The following is a 12,192-nucleotide window of genomic DNA, read 5'->3' as shown; positions in this document are numbered from 1 at the left end:
CAGTAGGTGGCTGCCCAAACCTGCCCTCTTCTGTCATGCCTTGATGCCTCTGCTGTGAATGCCCTCTGCCATGTCCACCTGACCTAAACACACACCTGACCAGTCTCTCTCCAGCTTAGAACCCTCCCTCAAGACAAGGTCTGAGCGGCTTAGCCAGGCTCTGGCCATCTTCCTTCCTGGCCCCTTGCCAGGGTCCCCTCGTGTCACACAGGTCCTGAGGTTGCACAGGTGGACCCACCTCCCAGCCTGCTGGGGAGCTCCCATGAGATACTCTTGGTGCACACCTAGTGATGTGTCTGACACTCAGTAGGAGCTCAGCAAGTGTTGTCCCCAGCTGGCCTTCCCTGCATCTGACACACAGTGGGTATACACCAGGGCCAAGGGTCACGGGCTGAATCATTGAATTATTTCAGACCAGCTAGGGAAGGATGCAGACATTAGCAGAGGCCGTACAGATTCGAGTAAATGACTCAGGGCAGAGCCTTCCCCTCTGTGGGCCCGCTTCCCCCACCAGGGTGAGGGGTGCTCCCTGCCTGGCCGGGAGCCTGATAAGTGGCAGAGAAGATGCTGTTGCAGCTATGGACCCTAGGCAAACCACCCCTTTCCCCATACCTTTCTGATCAGGGTCGGGCTCTGGGAAGCTTGAGCTTGGCATTGAATTGAAGAGGAGGAGGAGGAGAAGGAGAAGACAGCTTCCCCCAGAACGGAGGGACAGCTGGGTGCAGTGGGCAGAGCCCTGGGTCAGGACTGTTTCATCCCATTTTACAGATGAGGAAAACTGAGAGCTGATACCCACCATTGCAGCCCAGTGCTTCCTCCTGTCTCCCCATGTGTGGCCTGGAGCAAAGTGCTTCGCTGCTAGTGTCCTAGTCTCTTCCTCTGTGAAGTGGACGTGAAAATTCTTCCCTGCTTCCCAGGACTCTGATGAGAATTCCATGGGGTACAGAAGAGCTTTGTAAACTGCATGCAGTGCTAGATAATTGTGTGGGGTTGTCTTTAAAATAACCTTGATTGTTAGTTCTTCATTTATTCCTTTTGTCATGCAGCCCATGTTACTAATAACCTGTGGGTCAGAACAGCTCAGGGACTGAGGAGCTGGACTGAGGAGTCAGGCAGTTTAGAGAGGGAATCTCAGCCCTCCGCTTACTTGCTGTGTGACCTTGACCAAGTCATTCCACCTCTTTGATCTTCAGTTTCCTCAGTTGTAAAACGTGGGTGATGAGAGTACCTGCCTTTCAGTGTTAGTGTGCCTGGCATAAGGTAGGCATTTGATAAATGGCAGCCTCCTCACTGTTATTATTGTTTTGAGGTCTTTCTGAGAGAGCAGTCCCAGGGATGGGGAGCATTCAGGGCGAACTCTGGGCAGGAAGTGCTTCTTGTTTGGGACTGTGAGGGATGGGTAGCGGGAAGGGAGCCTGGTGTCTGTGGGTGGTGGGAGCAGGAGGCTGTTAGTGGCAGGGGCTGCCCTGACCACCCCAGAGGAAGATACTCTGATCCCCAGGCTGGAAGTGAGGCCAGGATTTTTGCATATAGGTATTGAGTTGATGTGGATATTTGCCCAACTTAGGATGGGAGTTTGCAATGCAAATTCCCCAGAGGAACCAATTTGTGAAAATGTGATTCCAGTCTTGATCTGGAAACTAGCCCTGTGGTCTAATGGTCCCTTCTCTCCAGGCCTCAGTTCCTTCACCTGTAATATGGGGTTATAATACCTCCTGTGCCTTCCTCTCAAGTAAAGATCATGAGATAACTCACATAAAAGATCTTTCTCAAAGTGTTGAGATTAGATGATAACCTTATTGAGGGATTTCTCCTGAAACCCTCTGTCTGCAATTCCAGTAGGGGCTTCTCTAGGACCAGGAAAAGAGGTTGAAGATACTTCATTTTGGCCTTGCCTACCAAAATAAGTTCATTTAAGCAATAGTATCAGTCAGGTATTTAGTCAGTAATTTCTGTGAGAGAGAGAGATAAATAAGAGAAATTGGATGGGACCATTCTGTTCAGCATGGTCCCTGTGTCACTTCTTGACTTACTGTAGGGTCACAGGAAGACTGCGACCCCCAGGAAGACTAAGATAGCTCTGAAGGCCCATCCTTCAGTCTCCCCTGTTGGGAAAGGCCTTCTAACTGCCATAGGACCTGTGGCGCAAGGGCCACTGGACAGACTGTCACATACTTCTACTGAAGAGCCCCCAACGGCCCTAGCCTCAGGCCTTCTCAGCCCCCTTCTATGCATAGTGTTCTGACACATTCTTGTAGGTAACGTGTTGCCCATGGCCATGCTTGTTTCCTAAAGGTAACTTTCCAGGGGTTACAATTTCTTGGGTCAAAGGCTAATAATCATTTGGGTCTTTGTAAGTCGTCCTGCCAAATTGCCTTTCACAAAGATTATGTCTGATGACAGGTTGTCCCCTGTGTTCTGATGAAGGTATCTGTTCTAGAGGGGCCATAGGTCGTAAGCAGGGATGAGGGATGGGCAGTTGTCTCTGATCTGTGGCCATTTACAGAGTTGCCCCAGGACTCCTGTTTTTCTTTGAATGGGGTGTGGAGGGGGCTTCAGCCGAATCCATGGGTCCTTGGGGTTGGCTCTGCAGCTTAACGTCCTTCTGGGGGATGGGGATTGGTCTGGGGCCTGGGAGCACGCTGGTCTGGATGTGACCTTTGTCCTCCGGGCCCACTGAAGGAGGCACTGAATTCCAGACCTTTCAGCCCTGGTAGGAGGCCTGCTCTGCTGAGGGGTGAGGGTCCCAGAGGGACGGAATCCCAGACACTGGCCCAGACTTGGTTCACCCCATGCTGGTGGGGAAGATCCTCTTCCCTGTGACAGTCGCTCTCTCCCTGCAGGATGGCCGAGCCTCGATTTAACAACCCCTACTTCTGGCCCCCGCCTCCCACCATGCCCAGCCAGGTAAGACGGAGCATCACCCCTCCGCCCACCCTCCCCCCTTACTGCTTTGCTTTGCTGGGAGCTTGGCTGCAGCCTGCGGGGCGAGGGGAGAGGGGCCAGGGGCCAGGAGCTTGCCGGTGGACTGGCGGCCCAGGGAAGAGGCCAGGTGCTGCCCAGGCCCCATAGGCCCCTCTCGTCTCCCGCCGGCAGCTGGACAACCTGGTCCTGATTAACAAGATCAAGGAGCAGCTGATGGCGGAGAAGATCCGGCCGCCTCACCTGCCGCCCACGTCGGCCTCGTCGCAGCAGCCGCTGCTCGTGCCGCCGGCGCCGGCCGAGAGCAGCCAGGCGGTCATGTCGCTGCCCAAGCTGCAGCAGGTGCCAGGGCTGCACCCGCAGTCCGTGCCGCAGCCCGACGTGGCGCTGCACGCGCGGCCCGCCACCAGCACGGTCACAGGTACTGCGTGGGCGGGGCCGGGGTGGGCGGGCCGGGGCGGGGCCGGGGTGGGCGGGGCCGGGGCGGGGCCAGGTGGCTTACAGCTCCTGAGGGCAGAGCCGTGGGGCGTGGGGGTTGAAGTCCCGATGGCGATGGCGATGGCGGGGCTCGTCCCACCAGCCAGTCGCCAGACTTCCTCCGACCCAGAACTGGGAGGACCCACCCCAGGAAATCGCCAGGATGAGGACGCCCCATCTGGAAGTGAAGTCACTTTAAAGAACTTAAGAATCCAGAGAAGAACCCTGACCAGACCTGGGGCAGGATGGAGGTGGGGGTTTGGGGGTGGGGTGGAGATTTTGAGGAGAGAGATGCAAGGAGAGGTTGGCAGTTAACTGGAGAATGGAGCAGCCAGAGGGAACAGCATGTGCAAAGTGAGCGTGTGTGTAGAAAGCAGGAGTAAGAGCCTGGGTGGGAGGCGCCAGGAGGTGATGGTGGTGATGAACGTACTGTGGCAGCTGTCTCCACTTGATCACCTGTATAAATTCACTGGTGCCCACTTGATCACTCCCAGCAGCCCTGTGAGGTGGCTGCTGTTGGTGTTAGGTTGAGCAATGGCCTGTTTTGACGGACAAAAACAGCAGTGTTGTGCTTCACTCTCCTGTTTCCATATGATAGATGAGACTGAGACCCAGTTTCAGTCAGGAAGAGGCAGGCACTGTGGTTCTAGAGCCCTTGTGCTAATCCTTTTGCTGTGTCAGGTTGTGCTGAGGTTAGACAGGAAGCAGGCACCAGATTGTGAGGGGTCCTGTGGCCATCTGTGCAGCTTGGACTTGACCCCCGGGCAGTGGGGAGCCATGGAAGGTTTTTAAGTAGGGGAGGGAAATGCTCAGGTTTGGGTTACAAAGCTGGGTCTTGCTGCAAGATGGAAACTGGCCTGGTGGGAGGCAAGCATGGAGGCAGAGAGATGCAGGAGAGGATGGGGGTCCCAGTAAGGCGATGGGACAGAGAAGTGGACAGATCTAATTACATGGAGAAGAGTGCATTGGGCTGGTTGCTGGATTGGATGGAGGGGTGAGGAGTGGGAGGAGGCACTGCTAGTGGGATGGAACCGTATGGGGAGGAGTGGGTGGTATAGGTCAGTCTTGGACAGGGTGCTAGGGAGACATCCTGGTGGTGTCACAGGGCTGGGGATGCCTGGTGGACATACTTTCTCTGGTGGCCACTGAGGCTGGGCCTTTGTTCTTCTCCAGCTCACCCCTGCCAGGCACCCCTACCTTTCTCCCTTCTCCCTCTTCCTCTCAGAGGCACCCACGAATTATGGGGCCCTCTGGACCTCCCCCAGGCCCTAGCCACACTCTGCACATTCCCCCATTATTATGATTTTATTAAATTTATTTTTTTCATTATAAAAGTAATATTAAAAAAGTAATATAAGCATATTAAGGGAAATTTGGAAAACAGAGAAACTGGAAAAAAAAAATCACTCATAATACCCCAGCTCCTAATCCAGCAGCTTAGAGAGCCTTTTGGTCTGTTTCCTTCCTTTTTCATCTTTTTTGTTTGCTTTTTAATGTGCATGTGTGTTTTGCTGAGCTTATGATAGGGCTGTCCCCATGAATTTAAGTTGCTTTCCCTTCTTGCTATTCTATTATAAACACATTGAGTGCATTTTTTATTATAAAAGTGATACGTAGTATTATAGAAAGTTTAGGAATTGAAGACAAGCTGAGAGGAGAAAGTTAGTCCTGGTCCTACTGGTGTTAGCATTTCATTGTTTTCTCTATAATTTATTTTATTTTATCTTTTAATCACAGATGTAAAAAATGGATGAATTCACCAGGTAAAAAACTCAAATAATATAGAAGCAAATAGTCAAAGTATGAAGATTTCCTTTTACCAATAAATTCTTTCTCCTGAGAGAGCACCACAGTGTACATGCAGTTTAGTTTGGTGTGTCTCTTCTCATATCCACTCCTGTGCACTTACACATGTATATGTTTTCTCTTTATAATACGTACATAGTTTGGGTGTGTGTTTTAAAAATGGATGGGTTCATACTGTCTGTGGTTTCCTTTTTCACCTGACAGTACATTTTGGCCTTCTTTCTATGTCACTAGGTGACATCTGTCTTGTTGTCTTGACTGTCCAGTCCTCCATAATGAGGATGGACCTCATCTCTTTACACGACCCCTACTGAGGACAAACAGGTTGTATCCAGTTTGTTCAACCACAGTTTTGTATGGAAGGTCCATGTGTACAGTCTGTGTGTTCATGTGCAAATATTTCTTTAGGGTGATTTCTGGAAGTAGACTTGCTTGGTCAAAAGTTATGTAAATTTGAGCTGTTTCTAGATCTTAGCTATTGCAAATAGTGCTGCTGTGAACATAAGAGTGAGTATATATTTTTTCTGATGGGCGTTTCAGGCTTCTTAGGATATATTCCCAGAAGTGGGATCACTGGGTCAATTGGCAGTTCCATTTTTAATTTTTGAGGAAACATCGTATTGTTTTCTCTATTGGCTGCACCAGTCTGCATTCCCACCAGTGGTATACTAGAGTCCCCTTTTCTTTACACCCTTGCCAGAACTTGTTTGAAGATTTGCTAATAAATAAAAAAGAAAAGAAAAGTTACGCACATTTAACATTTAAGGGTTACTGCCACGCAGCCCTCCACTGAAGTTGATGCACACTCCCAGCTGCGTGTGTGACTCAGACAGGCGTGTGTCAGCTCTGGGTGTTATCTTTTCAATGTACAGGAAGATAAAAAAAGCATATTTTCACCTCATGATACCATTTTCTTTTTGTCTGCTTAACCTGATACTGTAAATGTTTCCCCTCATTTTAGAAAGAGTAACTTTTATTACAGAAGTAAACAAAAAAAGTTATTGTCAAAGAGTCAGAAGGCATAGTTAAACCAAAAAAAATTTTTTAATTACTCTTAAATTTAGCATTCACATCACATTTCAGTACATCTCCTCCTGCTTGCTTTTTCTATGCATACATGTGCCTTTAAAAAATTTTTTTTTCTTTATTGATTTTTAAAGAAAGAGGAAGGGAGAGGGAGAGAGAGATGGAAATATCGATGAGAGAGAACATCTATTGGCCGCCTCCTGCATGCCCCGCACTAGGGATTTGGCTCACAACCTGGGTATGTGCCCTGACCAGGAATTGAACTGGCGACCTCTGGTGCATGGGTCAATGCTCAACCACTGAACCACACTGGCTGGGCTGCATACATATGCCTTTAACACTTTTTCTTTTGGCCCTGGTTGGGTTAGAGCATTTTCTCCATAAGCCAAGGTTGTGGATTTGAACCCTGGTCAGGGCACATACAAGAATCAACCAATGAATGCATAAATAAATGGAACAACAAATTGATCTCTCTCTTCTTCCCTTCTTCTCTCTCTAAAACCAATCAATAATTAAAAAATTAAAAAAATTTTTTTTTTTTTACAAACATAACCTTGTTTCTAATGGGCAGTAATGTTTAGTAGAGGATATTGATCAAAATTCATTGACTCCTTCCTTCCCTGATGTTGCATATTTCAGTTGTCTCTAACTTACACTGTTATAGCTAACACAGTAGTGAACATCTTTGTATCTCGGTTTTTTCCTGTGGTTTGAATGATTTCCAAAGTGCCTGCTATCTGAGGCACCTTACACATACAAAGCTCTCGTTTAGTTACTCCTGGCCAATAACTTACAAAGGGAAGGGAGGCTCAGAAAGGCAAGTAACCTGCCAAAGTCACACCGCTGGGTGGCCAGGGCTGTGCTGGCCTCTGCAGCCGCCACTCACCCCTGCCCCACCTCCATGTCTTCGCAGGTCTGGGGCTCTCCTCTCGGACCCCGGCTGTGAGCACTTCAGAGTCCAGCGCGGGCACAGGCACCAGCACCCCATCCACACCCACCACCACCAGCCAGAGCCGCCTCATCGCCTCGTCCCCCACCCTCATCTCAGGGATCACCAGCCCCCCCCTCCTGGACTCCATCAAGACAATCCAGGGCCATGGCCTGCTTGGCCCTCCCAAGTCCGAGCGTGGCCGCAAAAAGATCAAGGCGGAGAACCCAGGGGGCCCGCCTGTCCTCGTAGTCCCTTACCCCATCCTGGCCTCAGGCGAGACTGCCAAGGAGGGCAAGACATACAGGTGGGGCTCTGGCCAGAGGGTCCAGGTGGGCTTGGGGCAGAGGCGCTCGCAAATGGCTGTTCCCAGGAGCACGGCAATGGGGGGCTGGAAAGAGGGGCCCCAGGGGCTGAGGGTGGGGGCTAAGGTCCAGGGGGCAGGGGCACCTGACATGCTGCACCCACATCCTTTCAGAGGCGGTGTGTGGTACCACAGCCTTGGGTCATGGGAGTCTGTTTCCTCCTCTCTTCAACCCTGAATGTTAGAATCACCTGGGGGGCGTGGGGAGTTCAACAAAAGCCAAACCAGGGCCATACCTCCCAAAATTCTACTTTAATTTGTTAGGTGGGGACATGCTGAGGGCCAGCCGTCAGCCCTCCCTAAAGCCCCCCCCCCCCCAGGAGGATTCTAAGATGCAGCCTAGTTGAGTCCCTCCCCCAGAACTGTGGGTCGTGGGTCTGAGCAAACCTCCATCAGGATCATGAGACCCCTGTGATGTGTATGTGTACACCTGCTCTCCAGGCTGTTGGAAATGTGCCCCCAAGTGGAAGAGCTTCCTCCTCTAGATTGGAGGTTGTCCAGGCCCGGGGCCTGCCCCCCATCTTCCCTAGGTGGGCCTGTGCCCTGGAGACTCCTCACAGGAAAGCTCTGTCCCAGGTGCACTGTCTCTCTGATGCAGAGGTCTCCCCTGAGCTGTGCAGGCAGAGGGGTCTTCCCAGGTGTGAACCTGCCTCTTGCCCACAGGTGTAAGGTATGCCCGCTGACCTTCTTCACCAAGTCCGAGATGCAGATCCACTCCAAGTCGCACACAGAGGCCAAGCCCCACAAGTGCCCGCACTGCTCCAAGTCCTTTGCCAACGCCTCCTACCTGGCCCAGCACCTGCGCATCCACCTGGGCGTGAAGCCCTACCACTGCTCCTACTGCGATAAGTCCTTCCGCCAGCTCTCCCACCTCCAGCAGCACACCAGGTGAGTGGCCCGCCTGGTGCCGCCCGACTGCAGCCAGTTTCAGTTCAGTGCCCGTGCCTGTGCCTGGACCTGGTCCAGGAGGGGCAGGGCCTTCCCTAGGTGCCCATTGCCCTCAGGGTCAAGGCCAAATTCCTTTGCTTGGTATTGAGGGAGGCCTTTTATGATACGGCCTTCGTGGACCTCACTGGTCTCAGCTCACACTCGTACGCCATCCTTCCCATTGTTGCTCACCTGCAGGTCTTTGCACATGCTGTGTCCTTTACGTGAAACACCCTCCCCTCCTTACCTTGTTTCTCTGGTCCTCTTCTATCCACTTCTCAGTCCAGCTTCCTCCAGGAAGTCCTCCCGGGACCCCCTGAGCTGGCTCCGCAGGCCCTGTGCCTCCCCATCACACCAGTGGTAGGCTGTCTTGTACTTGTCTGGTTATTTGCCCACCACCCCCAATATTGGGAGTTCTTGAAGGCCCGGGCTCTGTCTCCTCCATTTCTACATCCCCAGTGTGTGCCACACGCATCTAAGCATGTGTTTAATATTTATGGGATGACGAGAACTAGCTTTTATAGGGCCATTTAACAAATAATGACAGAGCCTCTTCTATAAGCAGACGTGCTTCTAGGTGCTGGGAATACAGCAAGGAACAAAACAGACAAAATCCCTGCCCTCGTGGGGCTTGCATTCTGGTCCATTGTGTAACGGAGATTCAGAGATAAAAATGCTTTTAGGAAAGAAAAGTTTCTGCAGGGGAGTACAGACAAGACTGACTCACTGCCCTGGCCTGTGTGGCTCAGTGATTAGAGTGTGACTCTGTAGACCGAAGGGTTGCATGTTCGATCCCCAGCTCGGGTGCCTGTGGGAGGCCACCAGTCGATGTTTCTCTCTCTCTCCTTCCCCCTCCTTCCCTTCCACTCTCTGAAAATCAATGGAAAAAATATCCTCAGATTAGGATTAAAAAAGAAATAGACTGGCTCGCCAAATAAAAATACCATGGAAATTTAAAGAAACAAACCCAAGGTTTCCAAGATCTCAGTTTATCTCTTCAGGGGGCAAAACACATAGCACTCTGCTCAGGCTGATGAGATCTGTGAGCATTGCTGTGTGTGCCAGTTGTGTGTGCGAGCACCAGCGTTCCACAGTCAGGGATAGAGCTGTTTTTGCTGTGGAGTTTGTAACTTACAGAAACCACTCAAGGTTGTCTCTGTTTTGGGGACAAATGCTAGACAGAGGGACCCTTATGTCTTATTTGTTTTGTCATTATTCATCCATTTATCTCTACTGTCTTTGTGCACTTTACCCCAGGGTGCAGCACGCCTTGTCTGTCTGTCTCGGACTTCGGGGCATGATGTGTAGGCGGGACAGTAAGAAACATGGCAGAACGGCAACAGGACAAGTCAGTCTTCTGCTTTGCTTATTCCCACCCTCCTGTCGTGGTTTTAGTCCCATAAGTTTGTCTCAGGCATTTTCTGATTTTTATCATTACTTTTTTAAAAAAAGTTTGGCCAGTTTTATGTACATAGAAGTATACGTATGAGGTGTTGATTAATCAAGCCCCCCTGGTTGTATGGTTAGTAAAATTAGAGCATTGATGTGAAGAGTTGAAGTTAACTTCTGTCAGGAGACTCTGTGAAGCCCGTGGGTCATAATTTTAACCTGCGTGTATGAAGATTTCTTACCTTATTATCTAAGGTCAGGAGCCTAGAACCCTCCACTTCACCCGTCACGTTTGCCTCTACATCCTGTAACAGTAGGATACCGTCTGTTTGGAGACTCCCCAAGTTTGCCACCTTCCTGGGCTGTCAGGAATGACTCTTTCTATAGCCTTAAAGACTGCAACTTCATGGTGTGGAGCTGATCCGGTCCAGTTTCCTTGAGGCCCAGGGAAGCCACCTGTGAAGTCCAGTTCCCATTGCTTTAAAAATTTTTTTTCTTTATTGATTTTTAGAGAGAGAGGAAGGGAGAGGGAAAGAGAAACAGAAACATCAATGAGTGAGAACATCGATTGGCTGCCTCCTGCATGCCCCCCACTGGGGACCGGGCCCACAACCTGTGCATGTGCCCTGACCGGGAATTGAACCGGCGACCTCTTGGTGCACAGGTAGATGCTCAAGCACTGAGCCACTCTGGCCAGGCTAGTCCCCGTTTCTTACTATCAGGCTTGTCGTGCCCAATTAAATGACATTTGTCTTTACATGTGACATTTGTGGCATGGTCATGGTTACAAACTTGATTTACCCAGTTATACCCTGTTAGGAAGGAGGACAGAATCGTACTGAACCTACTTATAGACCGGTAATGATCACCAAAGAGAAGGGTCTCAGTAAAGGCATTTTGAATGCTTTTTAGTCATTGTTCTGAGAGTTGTAGACAAGACCAATTGCCTACGTGGTTTTCAATACTGTTATTTTTTAATTTCCCTGATCATTCATTAGTTTTTATCCATGTTAAATTTTTATAGTGTTTTCCCTCCAGAATTCTGAAGGATTAGTTGGAACAAGGTACCATTTAAGGAATATTTTATTCTAGTTTGTACAGATATAGCCTCCTAAACTGAGAATTAGGGATCAATCAAAGAAAAAAGGGTTTTCTAGCCCTGGTTGGTTTAGCTCAGCGGTTAGAGCATCGGCCTGTGGACCAGAGAGTCCCGGGTTCAGTTCCTGCTAAGGGAACGTACCTCGGTTGCAGTTTGTTCCCGGCCCCGGTTGGGGTTGTGTGGGTGGCAGCCACTGGATGTGTCTCTCTCACATCGATGTTTCTCTCTCTCTTCCTCCCTCTCTCCCTCACACTCTATCTGAAGATGAATGCAAAAATGTCCTCGGGTGAGAATTTAAGAAAAAAAAAAGGGTTTTCTCACTTGCCCGTTAGAAAGTAACATGAACCGGAATGAAATCACTTCCATCCAGCGCGAGGCCATGATTCCTGTTCTGCTGATATGGGTAGTTAGTCTGCTTTGCGAAGTTGTTCACTTGTGGACTAAAGCCCCTGGATGCTGCCTTGGCCCTGGGCAATGTCTGGTGATGGATGGTCGTGGTGATCGTGTCAGCTGGGAAGCCAGTGCCCATTTGTCCATCCCCTGAAGTCTAAAGAGCCAAGTATGTGGGGCATGGTCCCTGACTGGGGCCGCCCTCTCTTGATGTTTCTTTCAGAAGACTTAGTAGTTTGCAACCCGCAGCTCGGAGCAGAGGCCTTTCGGCAAGTGTGAGGGGGCAACCAGACCTGTGGATAAGACTACATGACCCTGGTCTGTTTGTTATGATAGCAGTATCAGGACGGAGGGGAATGCGGTCCTCTGCTAAGGCGTAATGCACAGTCATTTTTTCAGATTAAAAACTTAGGCAGCCAGGGCATTGGCCCATCTTCAGGGTCTTTTCATTTGTCTCATAAAGCACGTGTTATGATTGCCACTAGTTGATAAGTGTAGTTAAAGCTAAAAAAAATCTTTTTAAGATGTCTCTCTGGATACTTATTCTGCAAGTCTGTACATGTAAACTTGTTGGGTTTTGGTTTTTTTCATCCATCTTAAAAAATATGCAAATATAAGCGAGCCTGGCCAGTGTGGCTCAGTGCTTGAGCATTGACCCATGTGCCAAGAGGTCGTCGGTTCGATTCCCGGTCAGGGCACATGCCCAGGTTGTGGGCCCGATCCCCAGTGGGAGGGTATGCAGGAGGCGGCTGGTCGATGTTCTCTCTCATCGATGTTTCTCTCTCTCTCTCTCTCCCCCTTCCTGTCTCTAAAATCAATAAAGAAAAAAAATATAGATATATACACACAAATATAATTAGGAGG

The 12,192-nt window shown here is 50.0% G+C and overlaps 1 protein-coding gene across 2 annotated transcripts in view; it reads left to right on the top strand.

The window, feature by feature from the left end:
* ZNF362 (zinc finger protein 362) overlaps nucleotides 1-12,192 on the top strand; it is a 39,913-nt gene that overhangs the window by 16,168 nt on the left and 11,553 nt on the right. For both annotated transcript variants that reach the window (XM_036257035.1, XM_036257037.1), the window contains 4 exons: nucleotides 2,844-2,907; nucleotides 3,097-3,343; nucleotides 7,145-7,466; nucleotides 8,187-8,411. In XM_036257035.1, the coding sequence (XP_036112928.1) occupies nucleotides 2,844-2,907; nucleotides 3,097-3,343; nucleotides 7,145-7,466; nucleotides 8,187-8,411 (858 nt within the window). The remainder of the gene's footprint in view (nucleotides 1-2,843; nucleotides 2,908-3,096; nucleotides 3,344-7,144; nucleotides 7,467-8,186; nucleotides 8,412-12,192) is intronic.

Source organism: Molossus molossus, unplaced genomic scaffold (genome assembly GCF_014108415.1).
Source record: "Molossus molossus isolate mMolMol1 unplaced genomic scaffold, mMolMol1.p scaffold_m16_p_12, whole genome shotgun sequence".
NCBI lineage: Eukaryota > Metazoa > Chordata > Mammalia > Chiroptera > Molossidae > Molossus > Molossus molossus.
Note: the sequence above shows the minus strand (reverse complement) of the source record. Positions and strands in the feature narration are given on the sequence as shown.